The following is a 22,361-nucleotide window of genomic DNA, read 5'->3' as shown; positions in this document are numbered from 1 at the left end:
AAAATAAAAAAAATAAAAAATCACACATTTCACAAACAACGGGTGATTTACAACCCCCAAAAAATTATCTCAAATCAACAAAAACCTAAATAAACAGGTAAAAAAAATAAAAAAAGGAATAAAAATCAACCATGTCAACCCTAATTACACTGTACACTGCTCAATGCAAAAAAAAAAAAAAAAAAAAAAAAAAAAAAAAGTCTCATAATTACTGTTCTTGTTATCCTTGTTTCTTGTTGTACAGAGGCGACGGATGGGATGTGTTACTAGGACGAGGTGGAGGGTGTCAGGACATACCGAGTGGGGGAGGTGGGGGGCAGCCGAACCACTCCCTCGCCCCCCTAAAACCCCCTCTCTCACCCCCTCCTTATTTATGAGATCACTCTACTCCCTCGCTTCCATTATTCTGAGTCGATCAATTTTTTGTGTGTGTGTGTGCATGTGTGTGTGTGTGTGTGTGTGTGTGTGTGTGTGTGTGTGTGTGTGTGTGTGTATTCCCCCCCCCATGATATCAAGTAAGGCTTGGGGGGGTGGGGAGAGGCAGAGGGAGGGGGATGTGTGTGTGTATGGGGGTGGTTGGGTGACAGGAAGGGGGAGGGTGAAGGGGGTGACAGGTGGCGTATATCCTCCCCTCTCAGCACTGTTTATAATACAATACTTTATTTTTTTACCGCTAAGAATCGTTTCCTAATTTTTTTTCCTTCCTCAAATGTCGAATCTTAAGAAACAGTCTTCCTTATTTATTCATTTATTCTCTGTTTTTCCAGCATTAATCTCTCTCTCTATCTCTCTTTCTACAGAGCTTTTTTTTCTCCTCTCCGATTTATAGATTTGTGTACGTAAAGAAAAAACAAAAGAAAGATCTGTGGCTTAAAAATATAGACTATATACATTTTGTACTTACACTAGAGCATTGCATCATTTCCGTCTGACTCACTCACTCACTCCCTCCCTTTAACTCTCTCTCTCTCTGTCCCTTCCTTCCTTCCTTCCTTCCTTTCATCTGTTTCCCTTTTAAATCTCCCTTCCTTCCTTACTCCCTCTCTTTCAACTTTCCCTCTCTTTCTTCCTTTCTTTCATTTGTCTCTTCCTTCCTTACTCCCTCTCTTTCTCCCTTTCTTCCTTCCTTTCTTTCATGTCTCTTTTCAACTCTTCCTTCCATCCTGCCTTTCTTTCTTCCTTTCATCTGTCTCCTTTCAACTCTCCCTTCCTTCCTTCCTCCCTCCCTTCCTTTTAATTCTTCCTTCCTTCCTTCCGTCGGTCCGTCAGTCAGGCTCGGCAAATCAATTAAAAAAAAATAAAATAAAAAATACAAGATTCCGCGTCAAGTGAACTATTTACAGCTTGAGAGAAAAACAGCTTACATTATCCTCATTATTAATCATCTTTATCCTCTTCTCTCCTTTATAAAAACGGTAATAATAGACTCTGCTGTGATTTTTTTTGTTTTTTGTGTTATTATTATTATTATTATTATTACGACCGGTGAGGTAACAACAACAACCACTAGGGGGCAGAGTGGGTCAATGTGTGTGCGTATGTGTGTGCATATATGTGGTGGTGAGGTGAGGCACGTACGCACACACACACAAACCGCAACACACACATACGCACACACATCGCAACACAAGGCCAGTGGGTGTGTTGTTACGTAATGAGCGAAGGTGAATCACAGCCTAGGTCCGTTTCCTACACCTGTAATTACCTATCCTTATGCTTCCTTTACTGTTTATTGCAATTATTTTCTTCTTTAACGAGTATCTCTTTCATATGATCCAATTTCTTCACTAACGTCTATGATTCTTTTAATGATTGTGTGTTTGTTGATCTCTTCCATGCAATTGATTTTCTTCAGTAACTTCTATATACGTACTTCTTTTACTAGTCCTTTATTCATTATTTTCTTTGACGTATGGTTATTGATTCCATATGATCCTCTTTCTTCACAAACTTCCATGGCGAACTTCCTTTCCTAATCGTACGTTCATTATTTTTTACTCATTGTCTCTTTTGTACAATTGTTTTTCTTCACTAACTCATGTACTTTTTTTACAAGTCATATGCTTAACTTTTTTTTCTTTAACAAATGATTATCTCTTTCATACAATCCTCTTCTTCACTTAACTTCCATGGTGAACTTCCTTTCCTAATCGTATGTTCATTATTTTTACTCTATCTCTTTTGTACAACTGTTTTTCTTCACTGACTCACATACTTTTTAAATTATAAGTCATATGCTTAACTTTTTTCTTTAACAAATGATTATATCTTCTATATGATCCTATTTCTTCACTAACTTCTATGGTGAACTTTCTTTACTAAGCATATGTTTGTCGAGCATATTTTTCTCTTCCATACGATCACTTCTTCACTAACTCACATGATTCCTTTTCTGATTGCATATTTCTTAACTTCTTCCATAACGAATATGATTATCACTCCCAGATTATCCTTTTCTTAGTATTTAGTTTACATCAATAATTTTCTAGTTTCAATCAATAATTTTATATCTTAATGGTGACCTTCCTTCATTTAATAATTACCTGACTACTAAGGTTACATTTCTTCACGTCAGGAACCATATAGTGATTTGTCATGGCTAGCAATATTCACTCCTTCACACACACATATATATAACCTATTTCAAACTTATTCTTAAACTTTCCTTTCTTATAACTTTTCTTAGACACCTCTCCGATGGACGAGGGTAGCGTGAGGCAGGGGTGGATCTAGAAGACCTTGGGTACGAGGCGACTTCTGACCCTATTGGTGTAGCTGTCCCAGGCGGTCCCATACTTCTTCCTGCAGCCGGCCTCCACCTGTAGGGTCCGCACCACCAGGAAGATCACGTCCACTGCCAGAACCACCCACGGCAGGGCGTGCGTGAAGCCTGAAACACACGCGGGATGGATCAATTGCCAGCCTTTTTATGTTGGTTTTGTTAAAATAAATCAAAATAAATAAATAAATAAAAATAAATGGTTAAAATCACAAAAATAAACTCTTATATCACGAATTTTAGCCAGAATCAACGTTTGAAGTCACCAAAGTCCCGACACAACATAATTTTATAAACGTAACGAAAGCCGGAGCACCTACCACACACGAAGGCCCAGGACAAAATGATGAGGATGTCCCCGAGGTAGTTAGGGTGGCGCACGAGGCCCCACCACCCGGACACCAGCAGCCGGGACCCAGAGGCCGTCGGGAGGCTCTCAAGACCTGCCGAGGAAAAGGAGGAGAAGGAGGAGGAGCAGGGTTAGATTTGTATTACATGGCATACGAGGTGGATTACGGGCATAGACGTAAAGGGAAATGCTTCTCCTACAATTAATAAGAGGTAGCTAGTACAAAGATGAGGGAGGGTAGACTTGTATCATATGGCATAGGAGGCAGATTAAGAGAACAACATCACTATACTCATTCCAAACATCTCTACATCTATAAGGACAAGGAGAAATTTAAAGGAAAAACACATCCACATCCTCAGTCATTCCAAACGTCTATACATTCACAAGGACAACGACACCAGGAATATATATACTCACGGGCCAGGGCGGGGTCCGAGGGGTTGCTGCGGAAGGCGTGTTTCTGGTTGTTGGCGCCGCGGCAGATGGTGTAGCCCGTCAGGTTGAGCAGGGTGATCGCCGTCAGCCAGTACCACTCAAGCTCGGTTCTGTGAGTCAGTGAGATGGACGGAAATCATGAGTAAACCGTTTATATTACGAGTTTATGTTTTCCTCTTATTACAATGTATCTATATATATCTTCGATGCCCTGCTCCCTCATGTGAACTTTCTTCTAAGCGGTGGTCATGGTACGTGTCTCCATCTCTCCCTGTTCCGGCACTCCCTCTCAGCTAGGGTTGCACCGATAAGCAATTTGGCCGATTACCGATTAATCGGTAACCAATAATCGGCCGATACCGATTAATCGGCCGATTATTTATAAATTGTTAATGTGATTAATCTTCACTAATTACTGGACACTGATACCACAAAGTTAAAAACATACCGTAACCCTCATGTTTACAACTTTGTTTACTGCCCAACTGTCATCTCCTGTATGGAGAACAAATACGTCTAGTAATTTGTTACTTATAATTTAGCCTTGCTCTGTGGAAACATCCTGATTTTAATATGTTAGAATTTGCCAGTTTTCTCGTTCTTGTGGTGATCCTAGATGCTACTAGAAATGGTAGTGTACAGAAAGTTTATCAATCTCTTAAGTCTTCTACTAATTTACTGTCTTATGCACGGCAGGCATGGTGAAGGATGTTACCCAATTAATGTTTTTACATTACAATTTAAGAGTGTTTAACTTCAAGTGCTGAGTAAAATCACTTGTCTAGTTCCATACTTTTCATGATATATTACAATAACTTATTTCCATATGCACGGCAGGCTTGGTGAAGGACATTACTCAGTTACTGTACTAAGCAAGTTGAAATAGGCATATAATTTTTCTTGGTTGTAATATAAAGTAATATGTTGATTTTTTTTTCTAGTTTCAAAGTTGAAGCAAATACCAGTGCTTCAGTTCATATCATAATTTTATATATCAATTTGAATTACATAATATACATTTGCATAGGGACTTGTTGGAAATAAATGCTGTGGAAAGGTATCAGGGTTTTGGTAACATCACCATCCTTACATTAACATTATTAATATTGTGTTATGTACAATGTATTATAAAAGAGAAATAATAATCGGCCCCGATTAATCGGTCAAAAGACCGATTACCGATTAATCGGCAAAGTGGCCGATTAGGCCGATTACCGATTACTTACCGATTAATCGGTGCAACCCTACTCTCAGCACACTCAATCCTGCTGCTTCCAACTCTCTCGCTCCAATACTCACTCACCCTAATGATCCACTTCACGGGCGGTTTTCTCCTGACATCCCCTCCCTCAATCCTTCCCTCATACAGTCTCTTCACAAATTCTTTCTCCCCCATTCTCATCACGTGTCCAAACCATCTCAGCGCACCTACTGCTTATAATATTCAAAATAGATCATGACTATCTTCCTCTGTCCCAAGGAAATCACGAGTGTTTTCCTCTCCTCCTTACACTCTTTCATACACACTTGTTCGTAATCTTACAAGCAAATCATGAATAGTTGCCTCTTCCATACCTGTGGTTGAGGACGAATCTACTGAAGATGGGGAAGATGAAGGGCATCCCCAGGTCGGCCAGGATGAGGAGGAGGCCGAAGCCGTGTTTCTGGTAATCGTAGGTGGTGAAGAAGGCGTCCTCGAACCAGACCCAGTTGGCCGCGTAGAAGATCTGTAAAGAAATGACGTGAAATATGGGTAAAAAGATTCCTTAACACATCAGTAAAGGGAAGGGGTGAAATATCTGCAAATAGATGATGATTTGCATGGAAAAACACCAAGAAAAGGAAAGGCAGGGATGAAGAGCAATATTGAGGCTAAAGAAGGAAATGGAAATGGATGGAAGGAGGAGGAAAGACAGGGAGGGGAGTGACGGCAAGGTAAGATGAAATATGGAATGGAGGACAAGATCAGAAAGGGATGAACAGGAAAGAAAGGAAGGGATGGAGAGCAGTACTGAGGCTAAAGAAAGAAATGGAAATGGATGGAAGGAGGAGGAAAGACAGGGAGGGGAGTGACGGCAAGGTAAGATGAATATGGAACGGAGGACAAGATTAGAAAGGGATGAACAGGTAGGAAAGGAAGAAAGGAGAAAGAAGGAAAGGAAAAACAAGTTAGGCTACAAGAGAGGAGAAACAGAGAACATATAAGCAGTTGAAAGAGGAAGAGAAAGAGCATAAACAAACAGGCAGAAGAAAAGTATTAACAAAAGATGGTGTAGGAGAGAGAAGGGGAGAAAGAGGGCATTTATATAGAGTTGGTGCAGCCTTACTGACCTGCATGGTGGCGGCCAGCAGCAGGGTGGGGCTGTACTGGCCGGGTTGAGCCTGTAAGTCCTTCACCACAAAGACAGCGTTGATCAGGAGCTGCAAGGAAAGAATGTGTTAGTGACGGCATGAAATGGAAAAAAGAAAGTTTCGTTTAGTCGGTGCAACATCTGTGGTCATATGCCAGAGAGAGACAGAAGGGGAAGGAATTATAGGCATGAAATGGAGCAATTATAATCAGTATTGGTATGTTCATTAGTTAAAGTAAATTAAGAGAGAGACAGAAAGACTTTAAAATATATACTACTTCATAAATACAGCAGGGGAAACTCAAGAAGACTGTGGTGAGTGTTAATGACTGAAGGAAATGCTTGCAAATTGTGAGCATATTTTTTTTGCATTTGAAATTTAGGCTTTGGTCACATTCTCACCTTATTGTCCTAAAAGATTATGTGAAATATGAACCCCTGAGATGCAAAGATGACAAAAAAGAAAGAGAAAAAGTAGAACAAGACAAACAACAACACTAACACGAACACCACCATCACAACCACCACCACCAACAACAGCACCCCCTCACCCTCACCTGCGCTAGACACACAATCCGCAGCATCACAAACTTGATATCGAGCCTCAGGACAACCGGCGTCAGCTCCCGGCCGTTGAACAGGTCCGGCAGGAAGCAGCCCGTATTGCCGGCGGGGCTTCGGGCGTCCTTGGGAGCGTAGCCGCCCTTCACATACATGACCAGGGACAGCAGCACGCCCAGGGCAATGAAGGTGGCCATGACGTGACGGAACTTGGAGTAGAAGACCAGGATGTTGTAGTCCATGTAGAGGCAGACCGGCACCACTGCCAGCGTTAACACCACGGCCACGAACCCTGGGGAGGAGACACTCTCTTTAGTAAGGAAGCATAAATGAATTCTCTGAGTCAAGACCTAGAGTGACTGTTTGGGGTTTTGTTGGGTTAGGTTAGGTTAAGTTTAGGGTATCTTCAAACACACACACACACACACACACACACACACACATTCTCTCCCTCTCTTCCGCACTCACCCAACACACCACACAGCCCCCTTCTACCTCCCCCAGCTCACCGTTGCAGCGCACAGAGACACCACTCATGGGCTGTACGGTCTTTCCCAACGGCACCAGACACAGCAACGCCTGCACCAGTGAGAAGCCGAGCACGGCCGCCACCACCATGGGGTCATAGTAGTACTGCACCAAGCGAGGGATGGCCGGGAACTCGGTCACCGTGCATTTTTTCTGTGACGGAAGATTAGGTTGGGATAGTAATGGTGGTTGGTGAGTGATAGTGGTTGTTGTTGTTGTTTTAGTAGAGGAAGCAGCTCAAAGGCAAAAACTGATGATTGGTAGTTGGAAGGTTGGAAAGTTTTGTTTAGTCGGCGCAACATCTGCGGTCATATGCCAGAGAGAGACAGAAGGGGAAGGAATTAAAGGAGAAGGGATTGGTAAGAAAAGCTCAACTCTACAATATATATTTACAGCCCAGAGCCTAAAAAATTAACACTGGTGGTCTTCACTGACTTTTTTCCCTCTTCTCTCTCTTCCTTCACACAATCCATCCATCTCTTCCTCCTCCTCCTCCTTCTCATCTTTCTACTCTGTCCTTCCACTCTCAAAACTTCTCCTACATCCTCCTCCTGTCTTCCCATCACATCCTCACAAGCAAAAAAAAAACACTATTACACTTTCAAAGGCTACACCCACTCACCTTCGTGCACATCTCGTTAAGAACAACAGGTAGGGCCAGCATGATGACGAGGGCGGGCACAGTGGTGATGGTTGCGACGGAGGGCACCAGGGCATGCAGCAGGCCCTTCACCAGCTTGCCCAGTCCGCAGGCCACACCGCACAGCTTGCTACCCACCCCCGGCCTCTTCACTGTGTTCCCTGTCTTGGTCTCGGAGCGTGGTTTGACGTTGTTGACCTCGACGTCATTTGCCTGAGGGAGTAGTGAAGGGAGTAGTGTTAGTGAAGAGTTGGAGTAGTGAGTTAGTGGTTAGAGAGGTGTTAGTGTTAGTGTGTGTGTGTGTGTGTGTGTGTGTGTGTGTGTGTGTGTGTGTGTGTGTGCTTCTGTTACTAAATGTGCTCTTCGTTTAAAGGAATATAGAGAAGGGAAGGAGAGGGAAGGGAAGGGAAGGGAAGGGAAGGGAAGGGAAAGGAGGGGAAGGGAGGGAAAGGGAAGGGAAGGGAAGGGAAGGGAAGGGAAGAGAAGGGAAAGGAAGAGAAGGGAAGGGAAGGGAAGGAGAGGGAAAGAAAGAGAAGGGAAGAGAAGGGAGAGGAAGGTAAGGTAATGAAAGGGAAGGGAGGACAGGTAAGGTGAGGTAAAGAAGACAAGATTAAAAAATAAAGATTAGAAACTAAAAAAATAAGTAAATCAGAAAAAAATAACCCAAACAAAGGACAGGTGAGAGAGGATCACTAGGAAACACAATAAATAAATCAGTAAAATGTCACAATAAAAATAAAATCCATCCGAAAACGCAGAAAATAATTGAACCAAGAGAAAACACACAAAAAAATGTCCCCCATAATAAGGAAAAGAATAGAGAAAATAAATGCCTTAATAAAAACATAATCCAGAATGACACCCCAACACACCTTCTCGTTCATGGAGGAGAAGCGCGGGGACTGCCTGGTGGGGGTGGAGGTGCGCGGGGTGTGGAGGTCCGCCCGCGCCAGCCTGGGCCTCACCGTGGGTACCGGGGACTCATTCTTGGCCCAGGTCAGCGTCTCGGCCTCCTGCGCGCCTCGGGTCAACACCGTCACCTCCTCCGTGGTGGTGGTGGTGGTGGTGGTGAGTGTCTCCGCCTTCTGTTCCGTCAAAAGTTTCTGGCGTTCAGCGAGGAGCTTCCTGGAGGGGCGGCCGGGGCTCTTCTTGGAGGGGGACCTGTTCCTGGCGGGGCTCTGGGGCCGCCCTGGACTCCTCCCTCGGCTGGGGCGCCCCCGACTCCTGGACCTGCCCCGACTTTGTGAGCGTCGCCCCTTGCTGCTTGAACGCTTCAGGAACTCGTTCTTGCTCTGTTGGGAAAGGACGGAAGTGGTCAGTAGATCCTCAGGAGTTTTTTTTTTTTTTTTTTTTTTTACGCAGGCATATGCCTGCCATATTCTGCCTCTTGGTCCTCTCTTCGCTCAGAGGCAGAGGTAGGCTTGTTTTATGGCGCTTTTTTTATAGTACCACCCCCCCAAGCTCATCTTTGTTAACCCCTCACTTTTATTGCTATGCAACTAGAACAGGTGAGGAAATAGTGATTGACAAATATTTGACACATTCACTCTCAAAAAAAGCACTGGCCTCAAGAGCCCACACTCGTGGATCAGCCCCCCACAACACGACTCCATCCCAACACACCACCACCACCCTGATGGGCTCATGTTTGTTAGTAGTGGTCATGTCAGTAATTGGTTGGTTGGTTAACTATAGAAAATGCCTCCTCTGTTATACTAATCATTATTTGTATATATAACTTATGAGGGTTCTTTCTATATATGTTTTCTATTTTTTCCCTGGTGTTTAATTATAATTGCTAACACTTTTAATGTGTCTAGAGCTTTCCATTTTTTTTTACTAATAAACAAGTAATCAAAGCTTTTTGTATATAAGTACTTCTGTATGTAATACTTTTTTTACTAAAGAAAAAGTGAAGCTTATATATAGGGAAAAATCTTATGAAACTTATCCTGGCATGAAAGGGTAAGTAATACATGAATAAAAAATAACGGTAAAGAAACTCAACCTAAACTAACCTAACCATCTCCCCATTAGCCTTGCAAGAGTTAACAAATATATTAATAATGCTGATGGTGATGCTGTGTGGAGCAGAAACATGGGCTCTAACTAAAAAAATTGATGGAGGTATTGAGAGCAAGTGATCGCAGAATGCTGAGGTATAATTATGGCGGGGATCAGGTGGCATGATAGGGTGTCCAGTGTAGATGTAGCTAACAGATGTGGAGTAGAGGACTAGGAAACAGTGCTCAGAAGGGAAAGACTCTGATGGTTTGGACATGTAAAGAGAGCAGGTGAGGATACAGTGCTGGGAGTTGTGGAGAGATTAGAGGTAGAAGGAAGGAGACCAGTTGGTAGACCTAGGAAAACGTGGAGAAGGTGTATACAGGAAGACTCTGATGGTTTGGACATGTAAAGAGAGCAGGTGAGGATACAGTGCTGGGAGTTGTGGAGAGATTAGAGGTAGAAGGAAGGAGACCAGTTGGTAGACCTAGGAAAACGTGGAGAAGGTGTATACAGGAAGACTTGGCATTGATGGGATTGGATGAACATCAGGTAGAAAACAGAGTAGAATGGAGGAGAGCCATAAAGCGTCCAACCGCTCAGGAGGAGTGAAAACGGACGGTAAATGAAATGATGATGATGATTAAAAAAACTAACCTAACCTAACCTAACCACCTCCTCCCCATCTTCCCCTCCCTCCCGCAGCTCACCTTGACGTCCTTGTACTTCACCACAAACTCTGTCTGGGCCTCGTCATCAAAGCGGATCTGGTACTCAATGTCATTGAAATCCACTATCCAGCCCTTGAAGTAGAGCGCCGAGCCCGGCCAGCGCGCCATCACCTCCTCGTTGATTTTGAACCGCGGCATCTTCTTTGTCCTGAAGGGGGGAAGAAGGGGATGGTTAGGTTAGGTCAAGGTACGTTAAGTCAGGTTACATTAGGTTAAGTTAGATTGTGCTAGGTTATGTTAAGATATGCAAGGTTACACAAGGTTAGGTTACACTAGGTTAAGTAAGATTGTGCTAGGTTATGTTAAGATATGCAAGGTTACACTAGGTTAGGTTAGGTTAGGTTAAATAAGGTCACACTAGATCAAGTAAGACTGTGCTAGATTATGTTAAGATATGCAAGGTTGCCAAGGTTACACTAGGTTAGGTTAGGTTAGGCTAGGGGTTAGGTTATGCTAGGTTAGGTTAGATTGGGTTAGGCTAGGTTGGACTAGATTATGTAACTGGTTTAGGCTAGGTTGTTAGTTAGATTAGATTAGGTTAGGTTAAGGTAGGTTACACTAGGTTAAGTAAGATTGTGCTAGGTTACATTTAGATATGTAAGGTTACACTAGGTTAGGTTATGCTAGGTTAGGTTAGATTAGGTTTGGTTAGATTAGGTTAGGTTAGGTCAAGCTAGGTTACACTAGGATAAGTAAGATTGTGCTAAGTAAGATTGTGCTACGTAACATGAAGATATGCAAGGTTACACTAGGTTAGGTTAGGTTAGGTTGGACTAGATTATGTTTGACTGGGTTAGGCTACGTTGTTAGTTTAAATTGTCTAGATCAGGATAAGTAAGGTTAGCTTAGTCTGGGTTTACTGTTAGGTTAGATTAGGATGAAAGAGGAAAGATAATTAGTAATGAAGAAATGAGCTGTGGGAAAAAAAATAATGAGAGAGAGAGAGAGAGAGAGAGAGAGAGAGAGAGAGAGAGAGAGAGAGTCAGTCATTAATCACCACTACAAAATAACACCACCATCATCACTACCATCACTATAATAACAACTACAACAGCAACAACAATAACAATAAGGAAACATAAATCAACCCATATCATTATCAAGGTCTCTCTCTCTCTCTCTCTCTCTCTCTGACCTACATTTTTTCCCTCTATTTCACGGTAAAAAGTACGTATTATAAAAATGATTGGGGTCTTCCTCCTTCTTTCCTTCCCTCTCTCTTCCTTCTTTCCTTCTCCTACTCCTCTTCCTCTTTCTACTCCTCCTCTTCTTTCTTTCTTACACAAACAGAAATATTATAAATCTAAGACCATATCCTTTTTCCTTTCCTCCCTTCCTCCTTCTCCTCCTCCTCCTCTTTCTTAAGCATATAAAACTACAACAATATCCACTTTTCTTTCCTCTCTCTCTTCTTCTTCTTCTTTCTATAACAACTAACACAAAATTAAATACAAAATCCACCTTTCCTCTCCTCTCTTTTCGTCCTCCACTTCTTCCTTCCACCTTTTCTCTCCTTTCTTCTTGTCCTTCTCTTCTGCTATCCACTTTTTCCTTCCTTCCTTTCCTCTATCTATCTATTATTTCTATTACTTCCTTACCTTCTTATTCTCCTCATCTTCCTCTTCTATCTATCTTTATTTCCTTCGCCTCCTCCTCCTTTATCTATCTTCACTACTTCCTTCCTTCGCCTCGTCGTCATTATCTATCCACGTCTTTCCTTTTTTTTCTTTTCTTCTTATTCCTTTTCTAACAAACGAAGAATCTATACAAAATACCGTAGGCTATTTCTCTTTTTCTTCCTCTTTTCCCTTGTTCTCCTTTTCCTCTCTCCCCCTTTTCTTTCTTTCTTTCTTTCTTTCGTTTCTTCTCCTCCTATTCTTTCTTTCACAAGCAACACAAGACAAAAATAAAGTATAGTCTACCATTTTTTTTCTTTTTTTCTTTCTCCTCTCTTTTTTTAATTTAATCGCCTTTCCTTTATTCCTTTCCTTTCTTCTCTTCTTTCTCACGCACGCAATACATAATTAGAGTAAGAGTAATTAAAGAGTAAATTCAGTTCTTTCCTTCTTATATCCTCCTTCTTCCTCCTCTTCCACACACACACGCGCGCGCACACACACACACACACACACACTCGCGGTTTGTCTGTCTGTCTTTAACTGTTTACCCATCTGTCTGTCTGCTTCGAGAGAGAGAGAGAGAGAGAGAGAGAGAGAGAGAGAGAGAGAGAGCAACCTGCAGTCCTCTCTCTCTTTTTACCTGTCTATCGATCACGCTCTCTCTCTCTCTCTCCATGCTGGACGAATCGTAAGACGAGAAAAATAACGATAAAAACAGGAGACAACACCCTTCACATTATGGAGGAGGAGGAGGAGGAGGAGGAGGGAAGGGACAGCATACAGCGAGGAAGGGGAGAGGAGGAGTAGGGAAGGAAGGACAAGTCGAGGAGGATGAGGAGGAGGAGGAGGGAGAGAAAGGAAGGGACAAGAAAGGAGAAGAGAGAGAGAGAGAGAGAGAGAGAGAGAGAGAGAGAGAGAGAGAGAGAGCAGATCTTGAATGAAAAAGGTGAAATACAGGTGTCAGTGCTCTCGCTCTCTCTCTCTCTCTTTCTCAAGGTGACATGACAAGAGGCAGTGCATTAGAGTCAGAATTAATGGTTATGTGATAGGGATTTCAACCAGTTGGGACAGAGGAGGAGGAGGAGGAGGAGGAGGAGGAAGATAATATGGAGGGTGAGTGGGAGGAGGTGATATGGAGGAGGGAGAGGAAAAAGAGGAAAGGAGGAGGAGGAGTAAAGGAGAGGAAGAGAGAGCGAGGAAAGGATAAGAGGGAGAAGGATGAAGGATATGAGAGAAGAAGAGGGAGGAGGCAGAGGAGGAGGAGGGAAGAAAGAGGTTAAAGAAGGTAGTCGTGGGAGGAAAGGAAGGCACGAAAGAAAGGAGAAGGAAGGAGGGAAGGGAGGGAACGGGAAGGAAAAGAAAGAGAAGGAATGAAGGAAAAGGACAATTGCATGAGAGGGAAGGGGAGGGAAAGAGGGAGGGAGAGGAGAGAGGAGGGAGAGGGAGGGAGAGTGTGGCCTGTTGCATAGACTCATATTAGTTGAGGTCGACGGCCAGTGCTCTCTCTCTCTCTCTCTCTCTCTCTCTCTCTCTCTCTCTTAATATGTGTGGTTTAAAAATCGACCTTTGACTTTGAATGAATAGACCGCGGTCAGTCTCTCTCTCTCTCTCTCTCTCTCTCTCTCTCTCTAGTGCCTTCTTATATCTCTATTGCACCACTATTAAGGTGTGTGTGTGTGTGTGTGTGTGTGTGTGTGTGTACGATATATTTAATGTGCTATGCCTCGGGGAACTGGAGGAGAGGAGGGAGGGAGAGAGATGGGGGAGAGAGGAGGAAAAAGGGAGGGGCCAGACTTTGGATAGGGAGGGGGGAGGAAGAGTAGGGAAGAAGGGAGAGAGGAGGAGGAGAAGGGAGGGACAAGTGTAACAGCCCCACATTCCTCCTCCTCCTCCTTCTTCCTCTCCTCCTCCTCCTCCTTTAAATTCAAACTCACAAAGGAAAAAAGAGGAAGTCAATAATTAAGACAGTGAAAGCTTGCCTCGGGCCATAATAAATAAAGTAAATAAAATAATAATAAAAAATAATAATAATTCGCTATAAACATTGCCATCCGATATTATATGAATGATGTCCGGTCCTGCACACACACACACACACACACACACACTTATTATTCGTGTTTATGTAGCAGAGAGAGAGAGAGAGAGAGAGAGAGAGAGAGAGAGAGAGAGAGAGAGAGAGAGAGAGAGAGAGAGAAATGGTTGCTTAGGAATGAAGAAGACAAGTCCCAGACAGTTACTAAGGAGAGAGAGAGAGAGAGAGAGAGAGAGAGAGAGAGAGAGAGAGAGAGAGAGAGAGAGATTCCTACATACCTACTTAACACTTTATCAACCTAACACCACCACCACCATCACCACCACCATCGTCTGTTCTATTTCAACCCAACGTGTGTGTGTGTGTGTGTGTGTGTGTGTGTGTGTGTGTGTGAGTAATCGGAGAGAAGGGGAAATGGGTATATGAGGGTACTACTACTACTACTACTACTATTACTACTACTACTACTATACTACTACTACTACTACTACCACCCCTCCCTTCCCTTCCCTTATCTACCGACACAAACACCCATATAAGCTTAGTACAATACACACACACAATCAATTCAATTACCAAGCCTCTGCTAATGCTTGGGTGACAGCTGCAGGCATAAGAGGAGGAGGAGGAGAGGGAAAAGGGGAAGGGAAGAGGAGGGGAAGAGTACAGCTGCGTGGATGCTGGGGGTGAGGAAGGGGAGGAAAGGGAGGGGAGGGGAGAAGGGGAGAGGGAGGGATATAAAAAGCGGAGGGAATCAGTGAGAGAGAGAGAGAGAGAGAGAGAGAGAGAGAGAGAGAGAGAGAGAGCAAGGCACGTGTGGGGTGGAATACCATGAAATTTAAATAAGGAAAACGGAGGAGAGGGAGAGATGAGGAGGGAGGGAGAAGGAGGGAGGTGATGAGAGGGAAGAGAAGGAAATAGGAGAGAAGAGAGAGTACACAGTGAAGATAGAGGAGAAGAAAGAAGAGGAAGAAAGGAAAGGGGGAGAGAGAAACACTGATGATGGGGAGATAAGAGAAAGAAGGAAGAGAAAGAAGAAAGATGGAAAGATTGGAAGGAATTGAAAAGAGGAAGGAAGGGAATGAAAGAATAAAAAAATAATGGAAAGAAGGAGTGGAAGGAATATGATGAAGAAAGGATGGGGAGAAATATAGAGAGGGAGAGAAAGAAAAGAAACAGGGAAAGGAGGGAATAGAATAAAGAAAGAGGGAAGCAAGGGGAAATAAAAGGAATAATATATAAATGGAAGAAGGAAGGAGAGAAAGATACGATTCAAGGGAATGAGAAGAATGAAGAGAAGGAAGGAAACAGCTGAAAAGGGAGAAAAAAGACAGACACTGGACAGAAAGAATGAAAGAAAATAAAGGAAAAGAAGGAAAAAAAGAACAGACAACCAGACAACCACCACCAGACAGACAGACAGACACAGACAAGTTAGCGTACACACATAGCCACACGCACACGAGGTCACGCGGTACACACACACACACACACACACACACACACACACACACACACACACACACACACACACACACACACACACACCTGCAGTCGATGTATAATTATAAACAACTTTCGTATCTTTCACTTCAAAGCAGAGAGAGAGAGAGAGAGAGAATTTATGTAAGCGTATAGTGTATATATAATGTTTTAGGGTGGGTTCAACGTCCTTATAAGTAACGTCGTAAAAATAAAAAGAAAATAAAGATGGTACGCTTCTCTCTCTCTCTCTCTCTCTCTCTCTCTCTCTCTCAGTACTATGTAAACTTAAATAAACAAAAACAAAAACAAGGAGAAGAAGAAGTACAAGAAGAACAAGAAGAAGAAGAACAAGAAGGAGAACAAGAACAACACGAACAAGAACGAATAGAGGAAGAACAAGAAGCAGAAGAAAAAGAACAAGAATAATAAGAACAAGAATAAATAAATAAATAAAAGAAACAGGAAAAAAGTACAGGCGTTAATATTAGTCAAGGTCTGTCGCTTCGCCTGTGAATAAAAGGAGGAGAAGAAGAAGAAGAAGAAGAGGAAGAGAAGAACAGGTCCCTTATAGTATCTACCTGGACGGCCTCAACAGGTGCACGACCCCCCAGGTAATAAGACAGGTGAGAGAGAGAGAGAGAGAGAGAGAGAGAGAGAGAGAGAGAGAGAGAGAGAGAGAGAGAGATGATGATGATGAACGAGAGGAAGAAGACGAAGGAGAACAATAACAACAGCAACATCAAGAGCAAAAAGAAGAAGAAGAAGAAGAGGAAGAAGAAAAAGATGAAATTGAGATTGTCACCATACTGTTAAAATCTACTTTCTTGTGTTTATATAAATTATCTAAGTTAATTATAAGTTATCTTTTGTATTGTTACTTAAATATGTGTTACTTTATAATGTGTTGCTTCACTAGTGTTGTGTGTATGTTAATCAAGTCACTTCAACTATAGCGTATGTTAATTATGGTGTTTCTTATGGTTTATATATCCAATACTAATTATATATGTTAATCTAATGTGTATATATGTATCTAATGTGTTAATCTAATGTGTATGTATGCGCTTTATGTTACTAATAGGTATGTTACTCTATAGTGTGTGAGAGTGTGTGTATGTGTGTGTGTGTGTGTGTGTGTGTGTGTGTGTTTTGATGGTACAAGTCGACACGGAAGTATCAGAAGTGGGTTGTGTATGACGGGAGGGAGAGAGGGAGAGAAAGAGGGCAGGAGGGAGGGTTAAGGTAGTCTAGTGGAGAGAAGTAGCTTGTCTACATTCCTCTGCCAACGAGTGTAGAGAGGAAGAGGAGGAGGAAGAGGGAGGGGAAGAAGGGGAGGAGTGGGGAAGAAGGGGAGGGAGGTAGTCTAGTCTTTTTATAAGTATTCTAACTGCCCCCCACTACTACTACTACTACCATCGCTACTATTCCTCAAAGATATATTTCGTGTCACCTGTCATCTATTTTACGAGTCTGTATAGCATTTTTGGGGGGAGAAAGAGGAGAAGGAAGAGGAGGAAGAAGGGAAATGGAAGAGAAGAAATAATAGGTGTAGGGAAGGAATAAAATAAAGAAAAGGAAGCGGAGAGGAAGAGAGGAAAGGTAAGGAGGAAAGGGGATAGGAAGAGAAAGGAAGAAGGATAGGAGAGGGGAGAAAGAAGAGGAGAAGAGGGAGAAGGGAAGAAAGAATATGTGGAGATAAGAAAGAAAAGGAAGAAGGGATGCAGAAAGAAGAGGAAAGAAAGTAAAGATAAACAAAGGAGATACTAACAGAAAGGAATAAGAAAAAAAAAGAAAGAAATAAAGGGAAGGGGGAGATGGGGAATGGACGAAGGGAAGGGGAAGGGAAGGGGGAGATGGGGAAGCATTTGTCTGGCTGCTTCCCTTAAATGGGGGGGAGGGGAAGGGAGTGTCACAGTACCCAAACGTTTCCCCAGCACCTCCTCTTCCTCTTCCTCCTTCCCTTTCATCTTGGTACAAAATTTTAATACTTGCTTTCTCTTCTTGCCCTTTTCCTCCCCCTCCCATCCCCCACCCCAAACACACAAAAAGAGAGAGAGAGAGAGAGAGAGAGAGAGAGAGAGAGAGAGAGAGAGAGAGAGAGAGAGAGAGAGAACCTGTGTTTCTAGCTAATCTTGTTACCTTTCTTGTTCGTTTTCATCTGCTAAAAGTAAAAGCCGGATCTTGCATAATTTTTCTGCTACACTTGCACGCGACAAGAATAAAGAAATAAATAATAAGAATAAACAAGAATAATTAACAAAGACACACACATAAACACATATACATACACACACACAATATATATACGGTAACTATACACCAACGCAAAAAAAAAAAAAATAGCCTATACATAAACGGTGAACAAAAACAAACAAACATACAAATATATATAAACACGAATTTTTTTTATTATTTCACCATACAAGAGGGAAATATATAAATGAAGTTTGTATTAGTATTAGAAATCAAAAAGAAAATAATGAAAATGTGGTGAAGAAAGGAAGGAAGGGAGGAAAGAAGAAACTAAGAACAGGAAGAGAGGAAGGAAGGAAGGAGAGCAAAAAGGATGAAAAGAAGAGAAGGAAGAGAGAAAAGAAGTATGGAAGGAAAGGAAGTAAAGAAGGAAGGGAGGACTGAAAAGGAAAAACTCGAAGGAAATAAAAAGAAAGGAAGAGAAAGATAGGAAAGAAGGAATAAAGGAAGGAAGGATCGAAAAGGAAAAACTGGAAGGAAATAAAAAGTAAGGAAGACAAAGAAGAAAGGAAGAAAAGAAATAAGGAAGGAATAAAGGAAGTAAAGAAGGTTAGAAGGTAGCAGGTACAGAACAATGGGTAACAGGTATGTAAATAGGTAGGTATGGTCAGGTGGGCAGGTCGGTAACACGGTAAGAAGCCCTGACATCCATACTGAGTTAAGGAAGGGCGATGACTGGCTACCTCACTAACGGACTGACTGGGTGACTGACTGACTGACTTGCTACCTGGCTTACTAACGGACTGACTGGGTGGCTGACTGACTTACTGAATGACTGGCTGGCTGGCTGAGTGACTGGTTGACTTACTGACTGACTAATTGATTGGCAACATAGTGACTGACTGATTGGATGGCTGGCTGGATGACTGACTACCTGACTGAATGGCCACCTAGTGACTGACTGATTGGCTAACTAACTGACTGACTGACTGAATGGCTAAAAAGGTGGTTGACTGACTGGTTGACTGCCACACAAACTGGTTGGATGACTGGCTTATTCCCCTCCTCTTTCCTCCTTTATCTCCCTCTCCCCTCCCCACTTTTTCTGATGCTGCAAGGACGATCACATTCCTACAATAGCATCGCGTACACACACACACACACACACACGCACACATAGTAGTAGTAATAATAAACAAATCAAAACTCACATGTATTTTATCTCCCTGTGTGTGTGTGTGTGTGTGTGATGCTAAGGATTGACACTAGTGGCTTAGATAGGCCTAAAACTAAGCCGGTAATATGGCAGATAGACAGATACTGATAAGAGAGAGAGAGAGAGAGAGAGAGAGAGAGAGAGAGAGAGAGAGAGAGAGAGAGAGAGAGACCTACTTATTATTCTCCATGTTGCGAGGTTGGTCTTCTTTTCCTTCTTTTCTTTCTTGTTTCATTCGTGTATTATTATTATTACTCTTCAAAACGCACAAACACACACAGCAACACAGACAAACACAAACAGTAAGTATATTCCTGTAAACACAAAACGTATATTCTATTTCTCGTTTCCTTCACTTATTATATTATTTTTCCTCCTTTTTCTTTCCTTTCTCTTTCTTTCTTATCCAACTTTTCCTTTTATCATGCACATTTAGGAGTAAGACAACCCAGTATGTTTTTTTTCTTTGCTTGTTTGTTGATGTTGTTTTCTATAATTATTACACAAACGTCAAAATCAAAGAAAAAACTCACTTGATAAGAAAAAAGAATAATGGTAAATGAGAGAGAGAGAGAGAGAGAGAGAGAGAGAGAGAGCAAGCATGGGCAAACATACATAAAGCCATCATTATCCCAAGCACAATATACAACCTTACTCAACCACGTGCTCTCTCTCTCTCTCTCTCTCTGACAGGACGGACCGTCACACCTCTCCTTGTCACCTGCTCAAGACTGACTGACTGACCGGGAGAGACTGGCAATGGGCTGACTGGTCTGACTAACCCACGCCATGCCCCCCACCACACACACACACGCCAACCCAGACACGCCTCTCTCTCTCTCTCTCTCTCTCTCTCTCTCTCTCATACATTTCCTTCATCTCCTTATCTCTTTCATGCCTACTATATACCCCTCTCTCTCTCTCTCTCTCTCTCTCTCTCTCTCTCTCTTCTTTGTTTTTGTTTTAAATTATAAGCATTAAAATCATATATAGTAGTAGTAGTAGTAGTAGTAGTAGTAGTAGTAGTAGTAGTAGTAGTAGTAGTAGTAGTAGTAGTAGTAGTAGTAGTAGTAGTAGTAGTAGTAGCATGTCCTTTAATTAAACTATATATTAAAAGAAAACTCTTCATTGGTATTTCCTGAGTAGCAAGACTTTCTAATACGGAGAAATTTCAATGACTATAACAAAGGAGTGACGAAACAAGTTAAGTACGTGTATGATGTAATGTAGGTGTGAAGATAGAGATATATAGCAAGTTAATGTTTACTTTTATATTTTACGTTGTGATTTCATATATTTTTGTTTATATGTAAGCCGCAGGGTGAAAATGATGTACTATTCTTATTATTTTATGGTCTAAGGGAGGATATATTACCGAGGGATTTCTTTCAGTTTACCGGTGGGTGTGATTCTGGAGTTTTACCCAATTGTTAGTTTAGTGGCTCATCTTTGCTCCTGCTCATCCTTGTCCCTCCCCAACAAAATCACCACCATCACCATCACTATCATCATCACCACGACCATGAATGAAAACTACACACACACACACACGTACACAAGCAATACGTTATAATATACTCCTCTCAAAACATAATATACAACTCCATTTCTCTACTAAAACTACCCTTCCTATGTGTCTGTATGTGTCCCCTCTTTCCCTAACATCACTATCTATTTTATTCTAACAAGGCCAAAAAGATGAAACAACCACAATAACGAACAAAATGACAAAAAAGCGAGGACTAAGGGTGACTAGGCAACTGTGCGTGGCAATGCAAACTTAAAATTCAAAAAAGAAAGAAAATAGAGGATACGAAAGGCAATTATCAGATTATTGAAGAAATACCGATTATCACAAACCATCCCTTATCAGTAACAGGGGAGATAGAGGAGGTAGAGGAGATACTGAAGGTAGATAGAAGCGGTGGTGGTGGTGATGGAGGAGGAAGAAGAGGAAGAGCCGAAGAGGAGGAGAGGGAGAGGAGGAGGAGGGAGAGTGGGTGGAGTTAATATGCGCGTGTGTAGTGAGACAAGGCGCCATCTGCCTGTCCACTCCACTGCAGGTCACTCCACTCCCTCCACCTACGCCCTGGCACTCCACCACGCCCCAGGAAGAGGGAGAGGAAGGGAGAGTGACGCCGGGAGAGCTGAGAGGGACGCCGCGTCACTCACCCTCTCCCTCTCTCCCTCACCCGCCACTTTTGAACGCCTCCATCTCTCCATCTTTTCCCTCCTCTCCCCCTCTTCCACGCCTCCCTTTCCCTTGTCTCTCCACCTCAAATTAACCACCGGGCCTTCAGCTTCAAGAGGATACCATGGACTCCCGCCTCACGCCCCTAGAAGGTCCCATACTCACCGGATTTACGCGGGAAACACCTTCAGGAATTCACTCCTCGGGACAGTCACTTGGACACTAACGGAGGCTTTTGGCGCGCTGAAGAAACTCCCTTCCATTGGCTCCCCGCTCTTCTAACCTCCCCGCGGAATGGTCACCCCGATTATGCAAGACCTCACGCCATTGGTCGGTTTAGGACGCCCGCTATGGTCCTCGAATGTGATTGGCCGCCCGCATTTGAGTTTAAAGGAAGGTCAGGATTGGTGGGCGTGCCGGCCGGGGCGCGGCGTCTCTCCGGCGGCGTCCTTCGGCGTCTCCCGCGCGCAGGTCGCCCCTATTGAGCCCCGTGCTAGAGGCTACTATCACAAAATGGCCGATGTATGGACTTTTTCACGGCCTATAGCGCTTTTTCTTGGTCCTTGTTGTTGTTGTTTTGGTTGTATTTGGGTTGTGGATGTGTGGATGCATGTGGTGTGGTTGTTACAGCATCCATATTCCTCCCTTCACCCCCTCCCTCTCTCCTTTCTTCCCCCTCCCTCCTATAGCGCTTTTCTTGGTCCTTGCTGTTGTTGTTTTGGTTGTATTTGGGTTGTGGATGTGTGGATGCATGTGGTGTGGTTGTTACAGCATCCATATTCCTCCCTTCACCCCCTCTCTCTCTCCTTTCTTCCCCCTCCCTCTTATAGAGCTTTTCTTGTGCTATGCTGCTGTTGTTTTGGTTGTATTTGGGTTGTGGATGTGTGGATGCATGTGGTGTGGTTGTTACAGCATCCATATTCCTTTCACCCCCTACTTCTCTCCTTTCTTTCCCTTCCCTCCTATAGCGCTTTTCTTGGGTTATGGTGTTATTATTTATGTCTTATTTAGGATGTGGATGTGTGGATGCATGTGGTGTGGTTGTTACATCATCCACATCCCCCTCTCCCTCCTTTCTCCTCCTCCCCTCAGTGTTTGTGAACGCGTATATCACACATGCACACAACAATTAGTTTTCCTTTCAATCATGTATATATATATATATATATATATATATATATATATATATATATATATATATATATATATATATATATATATATATTATATAATCATTGATC

General features: G+C 42.7%; 1 protein-coding gene across 3 annotated transcripts; it reads right to left on the bottom strand.

Moving 5' to 3' along the window:
• Positions 1–440: 440 nt before the first annotated feature.
• On the bottom strand, positions 441–21,447 carry LOC127005243 (delta(14)-sterol reductase TM7SF2-like). Of its 3 annotated transcripts, none has more exons than XM_050874008.1 (11): positions 21,286–21,447; positions 10,361–10,529; positions 8,519–8,938; positions 7,629–7,859; positions 6,988–7,159; positions 6,475–6,770; positions 5,898–5,987; positions 5,142–5,293; positions 3,549–3,676; positions 3,100–3,222; positions 441–2,890 (listed from the first exon to the last, which is right to left on the bottom strand). In XM_050874008.1, exons 2-11 carry the CDS (start codon positions 10,517–10,519, stop codon positions 2,730–2,732), a joined length of 1,932 nt encoding a protein of 643 aa, XP_050729965.1. In that variant the 5' UTR covers positions 10,520–10,529; positions 21,286–21,447; the 3' UTR covers positions 441–2,729. The 3 variants fall into 3 exon arrangements, with proteins under 3 accessions (XP_050729965.1, XP_050729963.1, XP_050729964.1); XM_050874006.1 differs by lacking the exon at positions 21,286–21,447 and adding an exon at positions 19,106–19,493; XM_050874007.1 differs by lacking the exon at positions 21,286–21,447 and adding an exon at positions 11,980–12,247.
• Positions 21,448–22,361: the final 914 nt, after the last annotated feature.

Source organism: Eriocheir sinensis, chromosome 29 (assembly GCF_024679095.1).
Source record: "Eriocheir sinensis breed Jianghai 21 chromosome 29, ASM2467909v1, whole genome shotgun sequence".
NCBI classification, from domain to species: Eukaryota; Metazoa; Arthropoda; class Malacostraca; order Decapoda; family Varunidae; genus Eriocheir; species Eriocheir sinensis.
The sequence above is the reverse complement of the archived record's forward strand: the minus strand, read 5'-3'. Positions and strand labels throughout refer to the sequence as shown.

Coding starts and splice junctions, on each gene's coding strand:
- LOC127005243 (XM_050874006.1), bottom strand. CDS start 19,164: ATGAAACAAGAAAGAAAAGAAGGAAAAGAAGACCAACCTCGCAACATG. Junction 8,939..10,360: donor TGAAGTACAAGGACGTCAAG/GTGAGCTGCGGG, acceptor CTTTCCCAACAG/AGCAAGAACGAGTTCCTGAA. Junction 7,860..8,518: donor TCTCCTCCATGAACGAGAAG/GTGTGTTGGGGT, acceptor CTACTCCCTCAG/GCAAATGACGTCGAGGTCAA.